This window comes from Dermacentor albipictus, chromosome 1, assembly GCF_038994185.2.
Source record: "Dermacentor albipictus isolate Rhodes 1998 colony chromosome 1, USDA_Dalb.pri_finalv2, whole genome shotgun sequence".
Lineage (NCBI taxonomy): Eukaryota > Metazoa > Arthropoda > Arachnida > Ixodida > Ixodidae > Dermacentor > Dermacentor albipictus.
In genome coordinates this window covers 351837925-351863156 of record NC_091821.1, presented here as the reverse complement: position 1 = coordinate 351863156, position 25232 = coordinate 351837925, and the positions used below count along the sequence as shown (strand labels likewise).

General features: G+C 46.2%; 1 protein-coding gene and 2 long non-coding RNA genes across 6 annotated transcripts; 2 read left to right on the top strand and 1 right to left on the bottom strand.

The window, feature by feature from the left end:
* Positions 1-1017: 1017 nt before the first annotated feature.
* On the top strand, positions 1018-9808 carry LOC139054585 (uncharacterized). 4 transcript variants are annotated; one of them, XR_011511350.1, is made up of 5 exons: positions 1048-1129; positions 1268-1449; positions 1934-2279; positions 2411-2706; positions 9700-9808. It is a non-coding gene; the product is annotated as an uncharacterized lncRNA (long non-coding RNA). The 4 variants fall into 4 exon arrangements; XR_011511349.1 differs by lacking the exon at positions 1268-1449 and having other exon boundaries at positions 1018-1129; XR_011511351.1 differs by lacking the exons at positions 1268-1449; positions 9700-9808 and adding an exon at positions 8341-9016 and having other exon boundaries at positions 1018-1129.
* Positions 2730-22154, bottom strand: LOC139054586 (uncharacterized). Its single transcript, XR_011511353.1, has 3 exons — positions 21937-22154; positions 18918-18950; positions 2730-2969 (listed from the first exon to the last, which is right to left on the bottom strand). It is a non-coding gene; the product is annotated as an uncharacterized lncRNA (long non-coding RNA).
* Positions 22155-22693: 539 nt separating this feature from the next.
* On the top strand, positions 22694-23697 carry LOC135909657 (COMM domain-containing protein 1-like). Its single transcript, XM_065441690.2, has 2 exons — positions 22694-22927; positions 23108-23697. Exons 1-2 carry the CDS (start codon positions 22766-22768, stop codon positions 23444-23446), a joined length of 501 nt encoding a protein of 166 aa, XP_065297762.2. The 5' UTR covers positions 22694-22765; the 3' UTR covers positions 23447-23697.
* Positions 23698-25232: the final 1535 nt, after the last annotated feature.

Below are 25232 nucleotides of genomic sequence, written 5' to 3'. Positions count from 1 at the left end.
GCGCGCAAAAAATTAAGCGATCCCAATGCTTTAAAACGTGCTGCAGTGCAGGCCTTAAAAATCGTGTCACGGAACTCTTTTCAAACTGTAAAGCTAGCTTTTCCGCGTAGTACGGCGGCAGCATAACGGTGGTGCTGAAGATACGTACGCAGTGAAGCTGTGTGCGTAATTCACTTTTTGAGCTCGTGACGCATTCACGGACAACATTTAAGAGTTAAAATGAGTGGTAATCGTTCTGTCGTCGAACATTACGGTGGCTTCAAGTTTCTAAAGAGCGCAGACGCGAATTTTACAACGTGTACAATGAAACTGTTGGGTACGTTGCGAACTCTATACACAATGGCATTTATAATAATCTCCTTGAAAAAGGCAGTGGGAGCGGCTATTTAACGCTATTTTAGAGAGCAGCGGACTACACGCTCCGACATTCTTTAGGTTCGGGGAGTCAACTTTTGGAGCCAAGTTACCGATCAAAGCCTTGTGACATCTCTGTCACTGTGTTAGCAAAAATCATCAACTAGAGAAGCAGTTCGTCGCAACACCACAGCTGCCGTACTACTTACAACGCCGCACAACCGCCCACCGCGTAGCAGACGAATAGGTTATAAAAGCGCCACCTACGGCAGTCGATTGAACGAAAGTGGGCGCAAGCTGCTCCCATAGAAGCCGGATATCTGTGCAGGTCTGGAGTTCCAGTAGGTCGTGGTCCTGACGATAAATAGCGAAACCAAAATTTGAAGTCGCCGACAGTAGCAGCGTTGTAGCCGATAGTAGTCAGCAGTCAATCCTAAGATTGGGTAGATCCATAGAGTTGCTCACTACATTACCTAGAGGGAAATCTGGCACTGCTGCGCTGTGGTATGCATGGGAATGCCGGTATATTGTGGATTCGGATTGGCATCGTTCTCGTAGAGACAGGACACCTTGAAGGAAAGTGTCTACGTTCACCCGGTGAACGCAGCGCAAGCGTTAGGTTCACCCAAACGTCACGTCCGGGACGCCACATCCGGTCTTTGTTTTTTGACGTCTGTGATGTCACATTCGGCCTTTTTGGCGGCATAATATGGCATATGGCAGGCTCGGAGTGCACGAAGCGGTGGATCGCTTATTTTTCGGGCTTTTGCTTCTCGTAAGTATACTTCGTCTTTGCGTTTGATGTGCATCTACTATGCGTAGCTAATCTTTCGACTGCATGATGCCATATATAGGTGTTCTGTGATGATACTTTATAGCCAGGTTCCTCACGAGCTTTTGTGATGCATTGCAGAGACCGCCACACCGGCCAGCCAGTGCTACACTGTCCTAATGCAGAGAACGTATATTACACGGAACTGCGCTCCTTCAGAGTTATTTAGAGTCTTTGTCAGAAGCACGTAACAGTAACATTACTTGGTTACGGTGCTGCTACATGGCAGAATATTTGAATGGCAGATGTCCCGAGTGCGGCATGTAAGTACGTACGTACGCGCGCTTGTTTAGCCTAAATAAGAGTTTCTATTGTTCCCCAATGGAAATGCACATTCCTGATGCATGGTTCAGATCTGCCGGCTAAGGGCGGTAGTGAATAAAGTCACCAAATTGCGGCCTCGTTGCGGTCTCGCATTGCGGCCTCGCATTGCGGCCTCATTGCACGGTCGGGAAAAATTGCTTTAGAACCAAAATTTCGCTGCGCTGTCAGTAGCCATTCACTGATAAGCTTTCTCCGCAGCGTAATGCTCAGTGCAGATGTGATGGGGGTTGTGTGTGCGGTCGGTATGTGACCGATATTCCTGAACGCAGTGTCATTCAGCGATGTGCACAGCTGTGGCTGATTGTAGAATGTGGGCTGTGACAGGAGTGATGGGGACCATGCTCCTGCCTCGGCCAAGGTTGCACCGATTTCAGAGCTGCAGGGAGCGCCCAGGCAGAACCTAATCTCGGCCCTATGCTGCAGCTCCAGCTTCTTGAGACGGGCACGTGGTAGTGCCACGAGTGGGAGGACGTACCGCAGGCGTGAGGTGGCTACTGCATGGTACAGCCGCAGAGCCCACCTAGTGGTGCAGCTCTGTCCTCGGGCAACAAAGCTGGGAGACTGCCTTGTGGACCCGGAGGACCTGGACATGCAGGGTCTTGACAGCAGGCAGCCAGGTCAGCCGGTGATGAACGTGTAGCCCCGGGTACGTCACTGCCGGGCTTCAAGGTCGCCTTCCAGTTGCAGCTGTGCAGCGGGCGGTTGCTCTTGGGTGGAGCAGCATGGCCTCCGTCTTCCTTGCCGAGATGGCAAGGCCAATGCAGCTCAGGTAAGCAGCGGCGGTGTCGAGGGCTCTTTGCAGAGCCGAGCGCGCACTGCTGTGGCTGTGTGGTGGATTTCGCACACATAGGGCGATGTGGTCCTCGTTGATGGAGGTATTCACGTGGTTGTGGGGGTCAGTCTGCAGGACAGCAGGCAGTCGGGCCAGGTTGAACAGGAAAGGGCTCACCACTGATCCTTGTGGGATGCCCTCTACCAAATAGGTCCAGGGCCTGCTGAACGACTGGATAGGGCAGGCCGTCAAAGGCCCCCTTCATGCCGATAAGCACCAGGAGCACGGCGTCACCGCAGGCCTTGGCCTCTTCCAGCGTGGAGACAACGTCCACGATGGAGTCCGCACTGCATCAGCTCCGCCGGAAGCCTATCTGCTCATCGACCAGAAAGCAATGGCCTCCATCAGCTTGCAAGCAGCAGAGGTGAGTGAGACTGGCCGATAGGAGCTCACGTTTTTCAGCCGGCCTTCAGGATGGGGGCCACATAGGCTGTGCGCCATGACTCCGGCACCTGCCCTGACTGCCAGATGTTTAAGCAGTCAAGCAGGTGCAGCTGCTCGCTGGCGGCCAGGTTGCGAAGCATTTGGGTTCCTGGTGCACTGGGCTCCTGGTGCACTGCGATGCTTGGAGCTCGTGCAGCGTCAGCGGGTCCTGGTAGATAGCCATAACCTGGCTCGATGGCCACCCTGGGTGGTGAGAGAGAAGGGAAGACGGAAAGGCAGGGAGGTTAACCAGGCTGAGTCCAGTTTGCTACCCTACACGTGGGGAGGGGAATGGGGAGTGAAAGAGGAAGAGAGAGAACTTAAGTGTAGGATGTCTATAGTCGGGCACTCAAGTCTGTTGCCCTCAGGCAGCGAAAAAGCGCTCGGACTGCTTTCTGGGCCAATGAACTGTGAGGCCAGGCTCCCAAGACTGGATGACAGGCCATTTACAGAAGCAAAGACCCTGTGTGGTGGTTGTGCAGGCAGCTAGGCAGGCTGACGGAAGGCTGCCCTACCTTCAGGATGGCTGCAGTGCGTGGTACAGCCAGCGCAAACTGGTTGGCGAGGAGCTCCGCAAGGGCCTCTTCGCTGATGCTCAGCGTGATGGCCACGGCGAGGACAGGTTGTAGGCTTCCTCTCCTGCTGGTGAGGGATTTGAGCAGTCTCCAAGCCAGGGGTCCCCTGGACCTGCCCTCGATGGCAGAGCAGAGGCTCCTCCTGCGCCGGGCTTGGCGTCTGCAGCGGGCATCTGCACGTCTGTACTCGGTCCAATGCTCTGCCTTGCCCGTCCGGATTGCTCCACGCTCCATACGGCGCCTGGAGGCACGAATGTTGAGCAGGTGGAGGTCCGGAGCGGGGGTATCTGGTTGGGTAGAGCACTGAACGGTGGCAGCCTGAGCACAATCCACGATGGCGCTCAGGAAGTCACGGCCATCGTCCAACTTGCTGCAGTGCTTCCGGAACAGGGACCAGTCTGTGACGTAAGTTCTTGACCTAGGCCTTCTCCCAGACCTGGGGCTGATCACAATAGGGAAGTGGTCAGACCCCCATTTGTCCGAAGTTGTGGCCCAGGAGTAGGAGCACTGCTCAGTGTTGAGGGAGAGGTCAATGGCTGTGCGAGCTCTGCGGTAGACGTAGGTGAGCTCCCTGGTGTTCCAAGGTCAGCAGGCCAGCTCAGCTGATGGCATCTGTGAGGCCTTTGCCTCAGCGGGTGCAGCTGCGGCTTCCCCAATCCGTGTGGTGCGCGTTGAAGTCACTGCACAGGACTGCATGCCCACCAAGGCGAACAGCCAGCTGGATGAGGCTGGAGGGATCCCACGGCTTTCCTGGACGGATGCAGATGCTCGCCACAGCCGTGTCCTGGCTGCCAAGGCGTACCACAACGGCGCATGACTCCAAGGGGCCACCGGTGATGTCAGCAACAGGTAGAACAGCACGCGCCAGGGTGCTGCGGACATAGATTGCCGTGCGTGGCTTTCCTGGCTTATGGACTCCATCTAAGCAGGGTGCCGCAGTGCAACTGCGTGTGGCACAGGTGGTGGCACCCGAGTAGCCGGGAAGCCGTAGGTTCTCGGCCACGGCATATGTCTCCAGCAGTGCGAGTACCGTATAGTGCGGAATATAGGTTGAGGTTTTTTCCCAAAAATATTACTAAAAGTTCACCCCTTGACTTACATACCGGCCCTTGGCACAGCATGAATAGTCGTCTGGCAGCATGTAGGAGCGCAGACCTTTCGGCATCCACATTGTTATCGCCCCCTTGGTGACCGACGCGGCCCAACTCGCGGGCGCTGCGCGGTTCTTTATTCTGACGAAGTTCTTTATTCTATGGCGCAGTGCACCCGGAGCTCAAAGACAGGGTGGCGGATTTTGTCCGCGAGCATCGTGCCAGATCTTTGCCAGTCACAGCAGAACTCATCTGCATCAAAGCTATTGAGATCGCCCGAGAATCCGGACTGCCCAAGGAACAATTCAAGGGCTCCATTTATTGGGTTCGTCGCTTCATGCAACGCAAGGGATTCGCACTTCGACAGCGCAAATCAATCTGGCAGAAGCAGCCAGAGGCATACGAGGACAAGTTGGTCGAATTCCAGCGCTATGTTATCCATCTCCGGCAGCAGCATGGCTACATGTTGGTACAGATCGGCAACGCTGATGAAATGCCGGTGTGGTTCGACATGCCGTCGCTCACCAGTGTGTGAACGCGGCACAAAAGAAGTCGAGCTTCTTTCTACGGGGAACGAGCATTCACGGTGATGCTCGCGTGTACTGCAGATGGCAGAAAGCTGCCCCCATACATAATATTCAAGAGGAAGACGCTGCCGAAAGAGGCTTTCCCACGGGATGTCGTTCGCGTGAATGAAAAGGGCTATATGGACGAGGCCCTCATGCTCAATTGGATTAAGACCGTCTGGAATCGGCAACCAGGGGCACTCTTGCGGTGTCCGAGCATGCTCGTCTTGGATGCCTTTCGCGGGCACTTGACCGCAGGATTGAAGCTGGCACTCCGCGACGGTAGGACGGAACTCGCCGTCATTCCGGGAGGCATGACGTCAACACTTCAGCCACTGGACGTCGTGCTCAACAAGCCTGTTAAAGACCGTGTCCGTGAACAATATAATCAGTGGATGGCCGGCGACAACCTGATGACCCCAACCGGCCAGCTGCGCAGGCCGCCTCTCGTCACTGTGGCCACATGGGTGTCGCAGGTTGTGCTCGCTGCCCGACGATACGGTGGTGTGGGCATTCAAGAAGTGTTGCATAAGCAAGAAGTGTTGCAAAATTTTTTGCATAAGCAAGGAACGCACACAGGAGTCCAAAGAACTTTGTCACCAGGAGAAAAAGTTACAGCACAGTGGGTCGAGTCGTAACGAAACTTGCGAGCGTCCTGGAAGACGTCAGTGTTAAGCGGGGCGAGGCGTCTGCACTCTGCGAGGCGAGACACAAACTGTTCCAAGAAAGGAACTGATGGGGGTACAGGAGTCGAAAGGAATGATACATCAAGAATGAAACTTGGTGAACAGCCATAGATGAAGAAAAAATGTTAAAATCCAGTGGTACGTTGCGTAGCCATGTTATAGGCGAATGTCATGAACGACAGGATTGCATCCCCGTTCGTGTGGCCAGGGTAGATGTACAGTCGCATGCAATATGACTTGCAACACTCTTGTTCGTTGTTGAAGGGGCTCCACGGCTGCGCAGCAGCTCTGACATTCGAAATAGCAGTTTAATAGACACCACTAATTGAAGCTGTGTTTCGGTCTGGAACTTACCATGTGTCTGCACAGCCGTACAGCCTTGGAACCCCTTTGACCACGGGCACCGATGTTGCAATTCATATTGCACGTGACTGTACATCGCAATCATCAAGCTGTTGGTATGCGGATGGTAACTGGAAGTCGTCTTGCGAATTGTGTTAGAGGCGCACAGAACTTCGGTAAGGATAGAAGAGAGGAAGACTGCTGCGGTCACTGAGAACGCGCGGAGCGCTGCGGTGTAAGATAATGTTGTGTAGAAAGAAATCGGCGACTTCAGCAGCAGTCCAGGATGGTAGAGATGCTGTCTCCGCATAGCGTGTTGGATGGTCTATGGCCGTTGCAATCCAACGATTTCCATGTGAGGTCATGGGAAGAGGACCGTACAAGTCTATTCCAACTACTTCAAAAGGCGAAGCGGGACAAGGCAGAGGTTGTAAAGAGCCAGAAGGAGCTGTTGGGTTTGCTTTGACAATGAACGCAGGGTGCAACATACTTCGCAACGGCTGAAGATGGGCCAGGCCAGGAGCAGCAACTTCATATTTTGTTGTAAGTCTTGTGGTAGCCTAGAGGACCAGTCGTCGCATGATCGTGAAAGGCTTCTAGCACTTCACATTGCAGAGAACATGGTATGACCGGGACCCATTTGTTGCCATCGATGTGATAAATGTTGCGATGTAAAACCCCATTGTGCAGCTTGAATTGATTAAGTTGTCGACGAAGTCAGGCGTTTGGAGGTGACGAAGAATCTTCCATGTGTTGGAGAATAGTTCAGCAGTATGGGTCGATGCGTTAGTGGGACACAAGGACAGATGGGCTGTTGTGTCTTAGCCATTCGAGGGCTACAATGGGTAAAGCCGATGAAGAGGACTCAGGACGTACACAATCACGGAGAGGTTATGGTGAATCGTCATGATTCGGCAGAGGGTAGCAAGAGAGAGCATTGGTGTCTTGATGCTTCTTTGCAGCCCTGTAGGTGACATTGAAATCGTACTCCTGTAGGTGAAGCACACAGCAACCCAGGTGACCTGATAAATTCTTTAGCGATGAAAGCCAGCACAGTGTGTTATGGTCGGTAACAACTGTGAAATGGCGGCCATGAAGACATGGGTGAAATTTTTGCACGGCCCAACAGCAAAGCACTCCTGCTTGGTTATGGTGTAGTAATTTTCTGCACTGGTTAGTGCACGACTAGCCTAAGCAATTACTCGTTCGCGGAATGTGTTGTCGCATTGTAGTAGAATGGCACCGAGACTGACTGCTAGCGTCGGTGTGAAAGATGGTGGGCGCGGTTGGATCAAAGTGGCGCAGTACTGGGTCTGACGTCAGGGCATGTTGCAAAAGCAGGAAAGCATGTTCACATTCGTCGGACGAAACAAAGGGTGCATTACTGGGGAGGAGTTGATGGAGCGGGGACGTAAGTGTAGCGAAGTTGCATATGAAGTGCCGGAAGAAGCAAGTCCAAGAAAACTGTGCATGTCTTTTTGACGCAGTGGACACAAAATTCGAGGATGGCAGTAAGCTTCTCGGGGTCCGGACGAATACCTTCTTTGCAGACTATGTGCCCCAGAACTTTGATGGCCTTGCTGGCCAAACTGCATTTGTGTGTGTGTGTGTGTGTGTGTGTGTGTGTGTGTGTGTGTGTGTGTGTGTGCGCACACACACACGCGCGTGTGCGTGTGTTGAGCTGCAAACCAGCATTTGCAAGACAGGCAAAGACTTCATCAATATGTTGCAAATGTTGTGAGAACATGGTTGAAAACACAATGTCGTCGAGATAGCACAGACAGGTTTTCCATTTCAAGCCACACAAGACTTATCGATCATGCGTTCGAATGTGGCAGGCACATTGCAGAGTCCAAAAGGCACTGAACTCGTAGAGCCCATCAGGGGTAGCAAATGTCGTTTTTGCTTTGTCGGATTTGGACATCGGTATTTGCCAGTAGCCTGGTCTAAAGTCAAGGCTAGAAAAATACTCAGCACCGTGGAGTGAATCTAGTGCATCATCCATCCGTGACACGGGGTGAACATCTTTGCGCACGATTTTGTTCAGCGCACGGTAACAGACGCAAGAACACACTGAGCTGTCTTCGTGACAATTGCAACGACATGAGTGTCAACAGCTCAAGTGACAGTTGATCCACGAGGCAACAGTTGGGGTTCGATTTGGTTTATTGCAGTAAGCAATGCAGACCCCTCAGAGAAGCGAATAAGGCCAGGGGTAATCAGAATTGCTCGAGATAGGGTATGGTCATAGGGTAGAATGAATACGCCGCCATCCACAATGTTACAGGAGTTGACACCTATAATGTTTTCTCTAGGTGGCCAAAGAACGTAATCGGAAGAGGTGACGAGACGAATGCATTCTTCGTGGTTAGGAAGAGAATTGCCAGTGGCATCATCCAGTTGTGTGAGGCGCTGACGACAAGAGATAGAAGCAAACGCCAAAGATAAGAAGTCCCACCCCAAGATGAGTTCATGGGTCACTCACGAAATACCGCAAAAACAATGTGGTGAAGAATTTAGTCTATGGACACACGAACAGGACACGGTGCGATTGGACGAATAATAACCTTGGCCGCTGCACAAAGAGAAAGGCCGGAGTAAGGCAATTCTTGTGTTTTATAGAGTCCCAAACAGTCACATGGCAATAATCGCCAAGCGTCTTGTAACATGGAGCCACCTCAGAATTGCGCCAAACAAAGATGATGGATGCAGCCAGTCTTGCCAGATAACTACATTTTGACTATTCTGTATTGTTTGTATTTTTTGTGTAAAAGGAATTGTCGCAGAGAGTTTTATCTTCAGTGGCCTTCAGTTGACGTCATCTGCTACAACTAGCACATAAGTTAACTCCATAGCACCACTAGGATGGTGACATTGTGTCGTGGGGTGCTTCCTTAAAAGTGGACAAGAAGATTCTAAAGGAAAAGTGTGAGATGGTCACAGTAATAACCAAGGCATTTGGCATGGGAATGACCCAGCTATGAAAGTATTATCAGATGTGGACAAGCATATAATACTAAATGGCGCCTTGCACGAGTACCAAGTGTCAAATGTAATGAGTATTGTGCATTGAAAGGGCCAAAAATGTTTTGTACATGCAAGGGAACACTATGGGCATTTGATAACAGTTGCTTAGATGTACTACATTAACAGGAACCAAACGAACTCCCTTAGACATAAACATGCAGCAAATTCAAGGACTAGATGAAGCTTCAAAGAAGTAACTGCATTTCATGTAGGATAGGTGTGAATGACCTTTGTGCACGAGATCAGTGACAAAAACACTAAATGAATGCAGTACAGTGTCTGTATCATATCTTGTGCAGACCAAACTAGCCTGGAGTTTCAGCGTTCCTTGTCAGTTCATTTAAATAGGCACTACATTGTTCAAAGTGCAATATTGTTCTACAAAACATAATATGCAAGATGTAGCATGCTAACCCTCGTGGCTCAACAACTACTGAACCGAAACCTCAATGAGCAGTGAAGCTTCCTTGTAATTTTCATCGTAACCATACTTTCGCTCTTGAAAGTGAACCTCTTTAGTGAATTTGCTTGTGTATTAATTTTTCTTTAGGCAAGTATTTTTTATACATGTTAATGTCTCAATCCTGCTTTTTCTTTCCGGGGCTAAAACAAAATGCCTCTTATTTCACTTTGATCTTTTGACCTAGGAAGCCATCATCTGGTGCTGTGTACAGCAAGCACATGCTTCGGGCAAGGAGGGAGCCAGCACCATATCTACATCAGCAAGAACCTCGGAGCTCAAAATAAACATTTTCTGTGCAAATACCTGTCTTTTTATACTTCCAGCATGAATTAATAAGTTTCTTTTGCCTTCATATGCAGGAAGGTTTATAGGAATAAATAGTGACTGTTGAATGCCCAGGAAAAGCCTTGAAGCCATTCTACTTGTACAGTGATAAAGTACATGTGTACTTGAACTTGATAGTACAGAAACGAAAGGCAAAGTAACAGGCAAAATGCTCGGGGCAGCAGTCGTATAAATGGTAGATGAACACAGCTAATTGTGCTGTCCAGTTTCATTCAGTTTGACCAAATGTTGCAAGAATTGCCTTCAATATGAATCATTCAGTTTAGCCAGCTAAAGTCGAACTCGTACAAACTTTGGAATGTCTGCTGGGAATTTTAGCATAAATGGTATGTGTGCATCCTTCAGCAGCACCACAAGCCCAGTAAGGTTTTTGCGTTACTGTACCCCCTCCCTTGGGGTTATTGCAGTGTCTACTTCAAGTGCTTGAGGGTATAATGGAAGATGACTCCATTCTCCAATGAGAAGGCTATATAAATATGCAGGACAAGAGCTTGTAGGCCTGGTTATAAGCATGAATTAGATATGTATAGACCAAAGGCAATATGAATACAATATGTTAAATTGCATCCATATGTGAGAACTGCCCACATCAAAGGAAAGAAAGTGCAATACTTGCAACCTACCAACATAAACATCAGTCTAGGGAAGGATTCTGTAAGGATCCACTTAGTGGACTGTTTCAGCACACACTGATTAGGTAGAGCTATAAGCTGGTAGAGCAAGTGGCAATCATCACCATGGGCTCTCGTGCTCTGTTCATTCAGTGTGTACTGGAATGGACAGTCCACTTAGTCAACACTTACAGACTAGCCCCCTAGGGCTGTGGAAGCACGCAGTATATTAAGCTTAAGTCTGGAGTGCTACCTTCTGCTTATGTGGCAAGTCCTCCTGTTTACCTGTTCCTTTCAACTGAGAGCTGAACACTGCCTAGGTTAAGTCAGAAAAAGCAACCAGCGTCCATAGAATTCAAACTATTACTATTTGCCCTATATAAGGGGACAGTGAAGCCTAAAATGACACTTGACTTGGGCCATATTTTTCGCGATATGCCCGAGAATATTGGGATTTCCCATCAATTTTACCCTTCCTACATCACATAGTGAACAACCTGAAAACTTAACACTGTTGCGCAGAGCGATGAAGGGTCAGGATTTGAGTGAGAAAACAACACATGACACCTGAGCGCAAACTATGAACTGGTTTATTTTTCTGCAAGTGAAGCGTACATAAAGCCTACACGCATGCACAGGAGTCCTCTTCCCGGTCTACCTACACCCTCTATTGTCAGTGATTATGGTAATCTCTTTATTGCCGAGTGAAATAGACGGCGGGCTGACACATGAGCCCTGTGGGTCCACCTTGAGGTTTTATGCTTCCACGACTTGTCTTTTCCTTTTGTTCCTACTTTTCAGCAGAATCATTGCCTTGTGATAATCACCAGTTGATAGTTTGTGCTCAGGTGTCTATTGTTTTCTCGCTCAAGTCCTGTCCCTTCGTCACTCCGCACAACAGTGTTAAGTATGTTGAACCAACTAGCACACTGCACAATTTTCCTGATCTTGAAAACAATTGTAAACTAAAGTCCGTGAGAAACAAAGTGTTCTGTCATGACATACAGATTTATGCATGATCACTTTGCTATATAAAAATACAATTTTAGCCAATGTTAACGAAGAGCTTCACTTCTGGAGTTCACTTAAATAATGTCTGTGATGCATTGTGACAGTATGAGGTCCTGGAGATCCTACTGTGGAGATATGTCAACATTGAGCCTATTCCTGTTTAATGTATGGATAGATGCCTTCACGAAGAGTTGGAGAAACTGCACAATACAATGTTTTATATCACATGTAATAATTATGCTGTGATGAAGTGTACACGTTGAGCTTAATGTTTTAGAAAAGCTCAAGAAAAGGCTCCAGAATAGGTATGATGGATAGGCAACCTTTTATTTGGCTCTCTTCATAGTGAAATCTAGACGCATCACCTCAGCCACACTTAGTAAAATCTGTGGGCTCGTACTGCCCATGCCTTTACTACACAAGTTGCCTTGGTGCTCCCAGTCTTGACAGGTAACACTTAAGCACACTCTCATGCACGTGTTTGTTCCAAAGCTACAGCTGCTAACTAAAGTAACTCCCACATGCGATTCTGTAACTCTAGACCTAACTGCAAAAACGCATGCAGTACTACGAGTTTGGCATGGAGTCCACATGACATGTGCACAACTTCAAATTTCGTATAGGCAACAGATAACTGGTAACCTGTTAGAGTAACAAAATGGATACCAAGGAAAATTCACCCAAAGCCTTAGGCAGGAAAATGAGGTGTTGTGATGAGAGAAATAGCAATCACATTTGATCGACTGACTAAAAGCTGGCAGGGGTATTGCATTTGACATGATTGAAATGAGCTGCAGCATGGCATGGTAACTGTGGCAGCCTTTACAATGCCGCGCTCTCTGAATTACACTTATGTGCATCCATATGCTGCAGCGACCAACTGTTTTTATTCAAGAAAGCCAGGTTTGTGGTTCAGCACACATCACAAGCTGGCAAACTCACTGATGAGTCAACTCCCTGAGATCATCCCATGAGTCTGAGTGAGCCCAGCTGAGCAGTATTTTGGCAAGTTTGAGCCCGAGTGAGCTCGGCTGAGTAGTATATTCTTATGAGTTCAAGTGAGCAGCTAATTATAATTTTGCCGAGTCTAAATAGTGAGTTCCGATTATTTTGCCAACATATATATGGTCCGTGTACTTTCGAAATTCAGCTACGACACTTGCGCATAGGTTGGAAATTAAGCTTCTCGCCAAGTGACTACTGCATAAATGATCATAGAGCTAGCGAAGAACGATACGCCTTAATGATGCAGCGTGCCGCGCGCGGGATCCATGTGTGCAGCGTGCCAGTGGATGGGTGCGTGTTTGGGAAATTAGGGGGTTTCGACCCATCCACAGATAATTTACATAATACCTTTCTCCATAGTGTATTATTGCGATAGCAATTTTTGGACACCCTAAGCGAATTTTCGCCATCGCCCTGATGTTTGGTTTAAAGTCCAAGTGTGACAAAAATTATAGTGCTCCGTTGCATCCCACATGCTGGGGTTAATTGCGAATGAAAGGGTGCGATTGTGAGCCGAGAAGGATGGCAGCTTTATGCGCGCTGTCCACGTCCCGTGATCAAGTGCGCGCTAGGGTCAGAGAGCGCGCGACGTCTCTTGCCTGGCCGTGCCCGTGCATATGGCTGTCCGCGCGCAGCAGAGTGCATATACACGGCCCGCGCGTGCCACATTTTTTAAAAGTAATTTGCGGCCGGTGTAAAGGCGGCAAGCCGACGTGGCTGCTGGTTTCACGAGTGTCAATTGGAAGTAGCGATATCTAAGTTTCGGGCGAAACTTAGAGAACAGTGGCTTCCTTAGAGGGGCCAAAATTTTGGGGCGCATGAGCGGCACGTATAGTAGAATGCAGTGTTCCATTGTAAAAAAAAAATTGATGTAACAAAATAGAGTGCTGAGTGTTACGTCTTTGTTACATCAAGGTTCAACAAAAATTAAGCGCTGGAAATCAGCGCTGGACGCACATGCAACTCCTTACTGCACAATGAAAACATTTGAGAAAACATTTTTTTTAAATACTTTGTACATTTGTATAAATACCTGAGGATATTCCTCTGGTTTAGCCTAATTATGTGCTGCATACTTAACTTACTGACGCAGCATACGTATCATTGCGAAATTTATAATTTTTTGCTTTTAGAAAAAGCATCGAGTTATTGAATTTTGCGAACAGAAAAAAAATTGCAACTTCCAATATAGCGCGCTTCCTAGGCTATTAAATAGCTACAATGTTCAAGGAACGTACTGTTTCCATGAGTGGTTTACTCATGCAGTAAGATGTACTGCTCCTACACCTTGTAATAAAAAGCATATGCATCGACACATAGCAGCTGATATTCTTGCTTATTTTCTCATCACAGAGGTAGATGGGGCACATCAACCAATATGCTCACACAAATCAACGTGACCAACTACTGCGGAGACATGGCAACGAATTCTTTGTTTACCTTGTACACCACAAGTGCGAGGTTTGCGCATTAATTTGACTTCATGAAACCCTATTTATACTACAGGCTTTACGGCAATGCTTGCATGCAGTGCGGTGAAGCGCTCGACGAAACTGCACATATTATATGATTTGTTTGATATTAACTCGAGATGCAAACGTTTGTTCAGGCAGGCAAGCAATGTTTCCATTCACGCAGCGCACCAAAATAGCGAGGTATATGCATTGATCCGGTTTCATGACATCGTACTTTTGCCACTAGCTTTACGGCAGTGCTTGTGTATAGTGCTGCGAAGCACGACGGAACTGCACGTTATTATACGGTGTGCTTGAAATCCACTCGAGATGCAAACGTTTGTGCAGGCAGGAAACGAATGATTTAATTCACGTAGCACAACACGAGAGCGCGCTCTATGCAGTCCTTTGATTGAATAAAACTCTATTTCTGCCACAGGCTTCACAGCAATGCTTGTGTAGAGGGCTGTGAAGCTCGACGCAGCTGTAACAACATCCCACAGTACACCCGATTTTTACCGAGTTTGTTTTAAAGGGCCCCTCACAGGCTACATAACAAATTTTGGTTATACACTGAAAGTTGTTACGTGCCCTCTAAGAAGTGTTCTACCGCAAGCATTTTTCAAATTGGTTCATTAACAGCAGATAGAGAATGATTGAAGTGCCGCGAACGCATGATTTCAGGAGGCGAGCGTCGCCGCCTATATAAACACTCTCTCGACATTCCCCGTTTCGCCTGTGTAAGCAAATTTCCTTCACTGCGTTCTCCCATACCGGAGCCGAGGGGTCGCGGCGGGTATACCCTGCCGTCTTCTTTTTTTCACCGTCACCGGCACACTTCCGGTGACGGTGTCGCGCGAGCTGTTGCGCTTGTCTCGTTTCCTGTAGCGGACGATAGTGCGCGCTCTACACGAGAACACGTGATTAGCGGTATAAGTCAGTGCCCCAGCACTGAGGCAAACGCGAGAGGATAAAAGAGCATTCATGATCGCAATGCTGGAACACATGTAGACAATGACGTATAGTTTCGTTCTCTGCGCGCGTGCAAACGTCGGGAAAAGGAGACGAAACGGAAATTCATCTCTCTTGCTACAGTGCGAAGTAAAACAAAAGCACCCAGACATTCGGGTTGTATTTTTCATTATTTCTCTAAACTTTAATTAGTTCACTGCAGCAACAGGTTCAACAAATAACTGATGCTGCCTTGAATCTAAGTCACGTGTCACTCTGAGTGCCATCACAGCACAGCCTGTGCTCCTATGCAGCAGCAAAGTTACGGGCATTCATCTGCTTGCTGCTGCGATAACATTATGACACTTTAACTCAGAGGTACGATTTTTGTTGTGTGAGATTATAGATAGCCAGTAGACTACTTGTCTGATGTTAAATGCTATGACCCACTGGCAATCCACGATGCACTCAACGAAAACGTTTTTATGCTGTGTGTGGCGTGACTCACCAGTGACCCACACGCAAGAATTCTTGCTCTTGTGTTGCCATCTGAGGTTTGAAATTGCAACTAATATATATTTTTATTGCATTGGACATGGGGTGGCATGTTTGTTTTGGAGAGTGGAGTGGCGGCGCATTTCTCAGTTGGGTTTCTTGCAAACTTTCGCAGCAGTCTTTGAAATACGTGCCATTGGAATAAGTACCTGCATTTTTCTTGCTACTCCCAAACTTTTCAGCGTGTCTAATAGATAGATCCTCATGCCCCTTACGGATGAAAAAAAAAAGCACAATGCAGAGGAAACAAATAAACTTAGTTTTGGGCCAGAAGAATGCACCAGCAACTTCGCGATCACCAGCGGATGAGTCAAGTGCTTCAGTGTCAGATGTTCAGCAGTGGACAGTGAAATCAGTGACAAAGATAGTGTTTACGAACCATCACAGACCTCAGCCAGCATGTCGAATGGAGAGTCAGACCTGACTGATGATTCTGAGGTGAATGATTCAGGATACAATGCTCTCATTTCTCTCAGCCCATCTCTAGAGAAATGGACACCGGCAACAACCACTTCGCCTAGTGTGACACCACACGTACTCTAGGCCGCCCACTATCATTCAGTTGCCATCTAGCCGTTATGCCCCATCTTTATGTTCACTGTTTATTACGGATGACATTTGGCAAATGATGGTCAATGAAACAAACAGGTTCACACAAGTGTTTAAGTCAACTACTCCTAAATCTAAATCACGCTTGAAAAATTGGACGGAAACCAATGCCAAAGAAATTAAAGCATTTATTTGAATACTGATTTGTATTGGTCTCCTCCGTCTTCCTACTCCCAAATCTAAATCAAAGTTGAAAAATTGGATGGAAACCAATCTCCAACAAACGAAAGCATTTGTTGGAATACCAATTTGTATTAATCTCGTCCATCTTCCTATCCGAGTCACTACTGGGCAAAAAGTAACCTGTATGGTGTTGAACTCATTCGTCAAAATATGAGCCGTGACCGCCTTTTCCCTACTTTTGAGGTTCCGGCATTTCGCGGACAATTAACTGGTTGCAGAGTTGCAGGATCATGTCTTTAAGATCCATCGTCTGGTAGAGAAATTGAACCAAAATTTTTGCCACTGTGCTTGAGCCAGGAAAGGAGGTTGTGATAGATGAAACAATAGTGCCATGGCGTGGCAGACTTTCGTTCTTACAGAGTCAGGCTGTTCAAGGCATGTACCAAAGACGGTTACAGGCTAAAGGTTGATGTATATGCCGGAAAGTGTGACTGAACAATTGGCATCGGACATGCCAAAGATGTATGCTTGAAACTCCTGCAAAATTACAACGAAGTTGTGTGCCCGCTGTCCGTAGACAACTTCTACATGAGCTTGCCGCTCACTTTTCGCCTTCTGAAGGAAGACACTTTCATTCGTGGCACAGTTCGCTCAGTGAGGAAAGGGCTGCCAAAAGATCTCACTGAAGTAAAGGTTGCAAATGGCAGTGTTACCGAACTTCAGTCCAAAAATGGAGTGAAGGCACTGAAGTGGATGGACAAGAGGCCTGTTCTGATACTCACATCTGTCGCCAAATATGAAGCAACTTTGGTGGACAGTGGGAAGAAAACAAGGGACGGTGCACCAATCATGAAACATCAGGCCGGTCTCGATTACAATGCAGCAAAAAAGGGCGTCGACTATAGTGACCAAATGACGTTATACCACAACTTCCTTAGAAAAGGACTCAAGTGGTACAGAAAGGTAGCTGTTGAGTTGCTTGTTGGATGTGTCATCATAAATGCATGGAACATTCGTGGCATGCTTGAAGGAAACTCTATGCCAATTATAAAATTTCAAGATGAACTGGCTCATTCACTGTTCGGCCCTCGTCAAGACAACATCGAAGAAACCCGTGGGAGAAGTGTCCACATGCTAAGAAAAACTGGCACATCGGCACACGACACTCAGTGGCTCTGCACTGGCTGCTATGCGGCCAACAGTACCAGCAGTAGCCCAAACACTATGGTAAGAGTGAGAAAAGTGACCACTTTCTGTGAATAACGCCCCGGCAAGCCATTCATCTGTTTGTTGTGCTTTAATTCTAAGCACAAGTAACCTGAGAAGCAAGCTAGCTTCAACTGTAAAATGAGTAGGATGAAAACTTCAAGACATGGCTAATGTTCATACTAAATTTTAGCCTTTCTCTAACTAATAAATATTTCTAACACAGGAACTGACTTCTTGTCTTTTTTAATGGCAAGCACTTTGTAGTTCAACATAGGTTTCTAGCATCTTGAATCCATTGAGGGGCTACAGAATGTATTAAAGAAAGCTAAAAATGCATAATATTGTGCTGAATGTGATCAAGACACATGTACAAGAAACTATAGTCATTAGTTCGATGAGGACAGTAATGTGCTTTAGCAAGTTAGAACTTTGTTAGCAATTTGCCCACATTCACATCTTAACAGATTTAACAATGTTTCCACTACGTGGAGAACCTTGATCTACAGTGCTTTTATCATACTGAAGAAGGTTGGTGTTCCTATTATAACACGTGTACTTAAGAAGCTCAATCTCTCAGGATTTCATGTTGTTTTACTTGACATAGGCTTACGATGCTTACAGATTACGTGCTCGTATCTCAACGTAAACACTTACTTCCTTTTCAATGATTTTCATTTCTGTAAAAGCACAGTAAATTTCGTCAGACGAGAAGTGCAAATGTGTTTTTTATTCTTTCATACTTGGTGCTTGCTATTATACAACTTACTTATATCAACTTGCTTGTTTAGAAAACTCATAAAAAACACTCCCCCCACCTTCTTTCTTCTTTTACTTTCCATTGACTCTAACTTTCATTATGCTAATAAACTTCAGAAGAGCTTGCTCTCAGGCTAGTTTGTACACACTGCTAAGAATGAAAAAATGGAGAGAAAACGGGACAAGAAAGAAAGGCCTACAGAATGCTGATTTGCGCGCGGCAATCTATATCAAGGACGGGGTGCTGGACCAGGGAAGCTAAGAAGCCGCCACAACAAACTATGGGAGCTAGGTGAATGGCTTCGATGTCCACACAGAAACATAAATATAGGAATGTTATAGAATGCTGTGTCATTCAACAACCCTGTGAATGTTGAAAAGTGGGACAGTGATTAGCTGAAAAGAGTTTCAGAGAGCTCCAGGAAGTGGGGAGGATGATACGTACAGTAAGAGGGCTAGGGTGGTGACACGCATTAAGGGCATCAAGAATGAAGTGAAAAATTATGGAACATAGGGGGATTGTCTCATCACTGCTCGATCGCTCAACACCAGATAGCTGTGGCCAGTTGCCTTAGCTGAGATTCACCTACCCTGTCAAAGCATGTGCTGTGCTCGCTGCTTTGCAGTCTTTAGAATAGGCAGGTGTCAGGGAAGCATGCCCATAATGCCTGCAATTAAGTAATAGGCGACTTGCAAAATAGTGCCCGCTCTCTTCCATACACAGCCATGGCTGAACCACTCACTAGCAAATCTGGTAAGAAAATAACGCTGACCTTCACTGTTACTTGGGCTGCAACAAGTCTGGGCTGCAAACAAGAAGACACAAGACAGAGCGCTGTCATGTTTTTAGCGCAGTTCACTTTCCTAAGTAATGTACCAACAAGGTCATAATATACATTATATAAATACATCAATTTGTAAACAAAATGTTATTTTTAATTAGTCATTTTTAAAAACAGCACAAGGATGATAGCATAATTTTAGGCGCAGTCTTAGCAATGAAAAACTTTTGTCAGAAGTTAAGCAAAGTTTTGGCAACGTAAAAATGTGCATCCTCATTGCTAAAGCATTCCTGTCCGGGGAGTGCTAGGAGTTTGTCTTGGTGTGATGTAAAACTCTCCACACATTTATATAGTGCTAGAGAAAGAGGTGATGGGGGAGTGGTAGTGGCCAGTGGAGAATCCTTCCCTGAAATGAATTTCTGGCTACGTCACTGAATGTCTGCAATGCCTTGTAATAGCAATAGGTCTTGGATGGAAACACTATAGATACCAGTGAACCTATTGAGCCTATTCCTGTTTAGTGAGGTGATGTATGTTTTCCCAAAGAATTATAGAAACTGTACAATGGAATGTTTTGTACCACCTGTAATAACCATGCTGTAAGAAAACAAAAAGGCTGAGCTTAAATGTTGTAGGAAATCTCTTAAGAGGCTCAAGGATAGGTAAAGATGACTAACTTCTGTATTCTCCACTCAACCCTCCACCTGGATTCAAATGCACAGCAGCCCCACTCCTTGACACAGGCGGTTGCTTAGCTTTAATTAAACTTCATGTGAATTACTGTGAAACACAGCGTCGTCTTCAGTCAAGGGGTGGCACTGCGCTCATCTCAGTGGAATGAAGCTTCCAGTCATAGATGGTTTCAGAATACAGGGTAAGTGACCTCACATTTTACTCTCTTCGTCGTGAAATCTAGACACCAAAGCCTCGGTTTGAACAAGTAATGCTTTAAGCGCTCTCTCATGCATATGTTTGCTTTAAGGCAGAGTCAGCTTACTATTTCCTGCTTCTGCCACATGCAAATGACACAAAAATATCTCAATAAAATGATTGTGATTTAAGTGGTACACACTCTCTGCAATGTGATTAAATGTTTGTAATAAAAGAAGCACTACTCATGTGCTGGTCAGCATCTGCAGCATTATGTTCACCAAGATAGCTTTTTTGTCTCAATATATTCAATATTGTTGCAAATTTAAGAGGTTTTGCAGCTAACATGTAGCTGCTAACTTGTGTCTCGAGAACATACAGCTTTAGTTGAGAGGAGCGCTATATTGCATGAGACAAAGGAACATTTTTAGACTGCTTGTTTTATTTATGTGTGAAAAACAATTGTGAAGGTTTTAATAGCAAAGTAATACAGTAGGTGTTGGCAACGCGAACAAGCCATGCAAAGTGTATGCATTAGAAATGAACTATCCAGATGAGGACCCCCCACCCCACTGATATATGTCAATGCTATAATATCAAATGCTGTGACATTTAACACATATGGTGACTAAAAAAAAAGGATAACTAAAGCAAGAGCAGCATTAATAAAACAACAATATCAACTGCAAAATTTATACAATTTTTCTCTAAACTTTTATCTTCGCATAAACTGTGGCCTCACACACTGTGGGCACTTTTGCTAACAACTTTCACATTTCACTAGTGCTAATTCTAGCTTCCCTTTAGCTTCTAGCTTGATTCTAGCTTCCAGCTCAACTGCAATGTTTTGAATGTCAGGGCATTTGCAAGTGAAAGTTAGTTTGTGATGGCCATGTGGATCTGTTTCTCTGCCTGAATAATAGGGAGAGGAGGGCAATATAATTGCCTTGAGAACTATTAAGCAGAAGCAGCATGGTGGATGAGCAGTGGCCGGGATAAAACATTTCAGGAGTTCAATGTAGTAAGGATACAGGAGTCATATGATTAACTTTGCAAGAATATGAGGCCATTATAACACTAAGGGAAACAGACTGGCCCATCACACTGAATTTTCAAATATCGTAACTGGTCTAGAACACCTTGCACAGCTGCTGTAATTAGGAAAAAAAAAAATGTAGCATTGTCTTAAAAAGACAGCTTTTTTGTTTGTTTACTCTGCTATGCCACTGTACACATTATTACTATTACTTTTTTTTCTTTTGGAACAGAAAGTCACCATATGCCTGGAGGTTTTTAGATCACCTTCTTGGTGTGCTCCCGATATATGAACAGTTCGAAAACATTAACATTGTTGCTTGGTTTATTGTTTATTGCCCAAGTAGAGCGGCATGTAACGACTGACTACGGAACCAGGCGTGTGAATATGCACACCCTGTATCCAATCAACCCCTATATCAATCAATTTTGTACAATTAGACCTCCATATATTGAACTTTAATGTAACAAACCGTTTTACTTTGCAGAACTTATTTGGTGTGCATATAGAAATCTTCAATTTATTGAATTCTGTTTATCTGCAATTTCAATTTACGGAAACTATAAATTCTTCTAAAATTTGTATGTGTTGCATTTGAACTGTAAATTCTATGGACGTACAAGCGCTTTCCGGGAGTAAAGCTTCACGATTTCCTTCCAAAGTTTATTCGACTTAAGGACAAAATTCTGCAGCAAAGTTATAAACAACCACAGGTGACAAGCAGCTGAATGCGAGGTATCTGGTACAGACCGACGGGGGAAAACTTACAAATCACAATAGCACACATTCAGGCGAGTATGTAAACAGGCGAACTAAGCACGGAACAAAAACAACACAGCACTGCTTTCATAGGTCCCGAATGATCAGAGTTTCGTCAGAGTTGGTGCAAGCACGCATCCGCAGATAAAACGGGCTCCCACCGTGCATTGACCAATACTTCGAGAGCTGACGCCTGCACAATAACCGGGGTAGGTTACAGCATTTGTTTCTGCTCTGATCGTATAGTGTTCGAATGATGTCGCGACAACGCAAGTACTTGCAATAGGGGCGACGACCTTCCACAACTCCAGAACATCACAAAAGACCGTTTGCACATGTACTAACCAGCCAAACAAACTAACCACGGCAGCGAAGACCACTTAAATCGAACATACAACGCAGAAACACCTTTAAAAGGTTTCACCATAGAGAAAGGTTACACCTTGTTGCACAGACGCTCACAAGAAATTCAAGAAATGTCCAAAGCGCACTACCGCCGCCTTTTAAAAATCCAACGGGAGCCAAGCCAAATCAGTAATAAGTTGGCTATTTGGGTGAACGCAACGTACCCGTTAGAACCACCGGGTACGCCCAACGCCGGCCGTGTAAAGCACCGTTTCGTCTGTCACAATGATTCATTTTCTACTAGAACAGCACGTGAAAAGCTGTTTTAACTTTATAATTACGCGAAAACATGTTTTGTTTAACTATAAGTACTTGTTATTGTGTGTACGACTACATGTTACGTAAAAGGTATCAGCGGGCCGCTAAAGTTGGAGGACAGACGGCAAGGTTCGCGCTCGCTTTGAAACAGTTGGTCGTCTGTTCTTGCTTTTCTTCGCTTGGTCATGCATCGTGGGTGAGTAAAGATGTAATATGCGTGAATGGAAACATTTTATGAAGATTTTACTTTGAGAATGCGTTATTTGCGTAGCCGTATCCACGTTTTAGACAAAGCCTCTTACAACACCAGCCAACACGAGCCTCGCAGACACATATACCGTCATTCCCATGACGGCACGGTGCCCCCTTAAGAAACTCCCATAGACGGTGGCGCCAGATTACCCTCTAGGTGTTATAGTGAGAAACTCTATGGGTAGATCGGACAACAGCCAACAGCAGCGTTGTTAGTGTGGCCAGTGTCGAGGGCGGAATTTCAGCTCGCTATCTAATTATGAGTAAAGAAGCATTTTTCGGCCTTCTAAGCGGCTTAGCCCAGCGATTGTATTACAGTGACCCTGATGCAACGGACGAATTGTTGAAAAATGAACTGTATCCTTCACTTTCGGATGAACATTTTTCCAAATTGGTCTCCAAGGCAACGACAGTACTAAGGGTACTTTTTTATGCCGTTACCTTAATGGTTGTTGCGTAGGATTGCGCTGCGATATCAGTTGTAAATGCGAGAGTGTTATGCAATAATATAATCCAACATGTACTTTCGTTATCCCTCGGCAGCGTCACTGGCGGAACACTTCCGTGAGGTTTTCAAAGCATGCTTTAACGACCATTTCAGACGCTTGCTGCGTCTAACATGGACTGGACACAGCTGGAGGCGTTCCTCACATCGCAGACCAAGCGACAGGAAGGCGGCCTGACTCAGGAGCAAGCGGAGTGCACTTCTCGATTCTGGAGAAACCACCGTGCGCGCGTGCGGGCCAGTGTTGTGGCCCAGAGTCGCTGGAATCCGGGCCTAGACTCGTGCTCGTGGAGGGTGGACCTTGAAGGCCCCACGGCGCAAGTGACTTTGGGAGAACTGCAGTTTCAGATGGGCAAGGTGGAACTCGAGTCCTTGCTCGAGAGTATCGCTGCTGTTCAAGTTGCCTTGGACAAACACTGCCCTAGAGCGAAGTGACTGATGGCCTGAATTAATTACAGACGACTGCAGGCGCTGTAGCTGTCATGTTTTATCGCAGTATCATTACGTGGTGCTCGAGCACTTTGCAAACATGCAGCTTGTAAATCGGGCAAGACGTATACAAGAAACTGATTGAAGTGAAACTTGGGACCACATACTCATCTTTGTTTTGTGCAGAGTCTAGTCCCAGCCTGTAATGGTTACAATAAAACATTAGTATTCTTGAAAAGGCTAACACGCACGACGAATTCTCAAGACTTTTTATCTCATGTGTGGTCCTGTTGCTGACTTGCTGCACAGGAGGATGCACAGTAATAGCACTTCGCTTCTCAAGGTGCGCCTTATTAAACCAGAGTCTCTCCCCTTGATGAGCAGTAAACAAATTTAATAACTGAAATGAAGGATTCACTGCCTGCTTGTGCTGGCTCCTAGTTTCATAAAACTGCTATTTTGCTTGGGTACAAGAACAGCTTCTGGAAATCCGAGTTATTTAAAGCCACTGTCGCTGTTGCTTTTGCAACTGTTGTGCAATCTGCGGAAGCTTAAGCTTGCCGCGCGCATAGCATACATGCCTGTGAATACTCTTAGGATCACTTGCCAGAAAACATTAAGGCTAGGCAGTAGCATGGGCTTATGGGGCTTCATAATTGATGCTGTTGCTGAGAGCTTCCATGGATATTCAAAAATTGCAGCAGAACCCATGTCATGATGAATGTTGATGGTAAGCAGTTAACGAGGCAAAGTTACAACACATTGTATTGCCACCACAGAGACGCATCACATGCACCTGGGCTTCTCTCTTGCACGTCTCACTGGTCACACTGAGTCATTCAGCAACACCGCTGCGAAGTTTCTGCGCAGAGCTTGTTTGAATATGGATTCAGACAAGCTTGTCTGAATATCTAAGGTGCAGGTTCGACTCTGCCCAAGCATCGGAGAAATCTTAAATTTTTGCCAATGGACAGCAGTGCATACTAAGTGACACATACTTACCCACGTGGATGTTAAAGAGGTTCTCTGAAGTGCAGGACGTACCCAGTGGTCACTGGGGGACCACAATGCGTCGCAATACTGCAATTAGCTCAGTGTCCCCAGTACTCAGCAGTGGCACAGAAAACGCCAGCAGCCACACACTCCCGACTACATTTCAATTGCCGAGCACTGTACACAGTGCCACATACCCAGTGACCTAAGCTGGTTTAACAGTTTGATTTGAACTCTGTTAGTACAGCTGCCCTGTGAGCTACCCTTTTGACCATGGACTACCCAGTGACCCAGGTTGGCAGTAAAACGATTTAGGACATAGACAGACGGCTCCTGGAAAGTGTGTGAAGTACCATAAGAATGCTAATCACATTAATAACAAACTCTTAAAAAGTGACGGGCATTAAGGCCATGCTAGAATGTGAATGGTTACATGGTAAATTTTCGACTATTGGCCGAGAAACCAGGGTGGCTTCTGTGCACTTGGTTCAGCACAGAAACTGTATGCCACATAGTTGCATATGTGGAGCAGAGCTAGTGCATTGTACAGGGTAAATTAAAGCCCGTACAGGCACCAACTAACATGTCGCGCAATAAAATTGAAGCCTATGCAGATGCATCCGTCTGTCGGCTTCCACCTGAAGAAGCCTCCAGTATTTATTTTCCTTAATGAAATAATTACCAATAACTTTGTAATTAATCACTTGGCCATCTTAGGTTCTTGGGGCACATCTGAAAACATCAACTTTGGTTGTTTATAGCTACTTTTTGCATGGATCTTTTTCGTATTTAAAGGAAA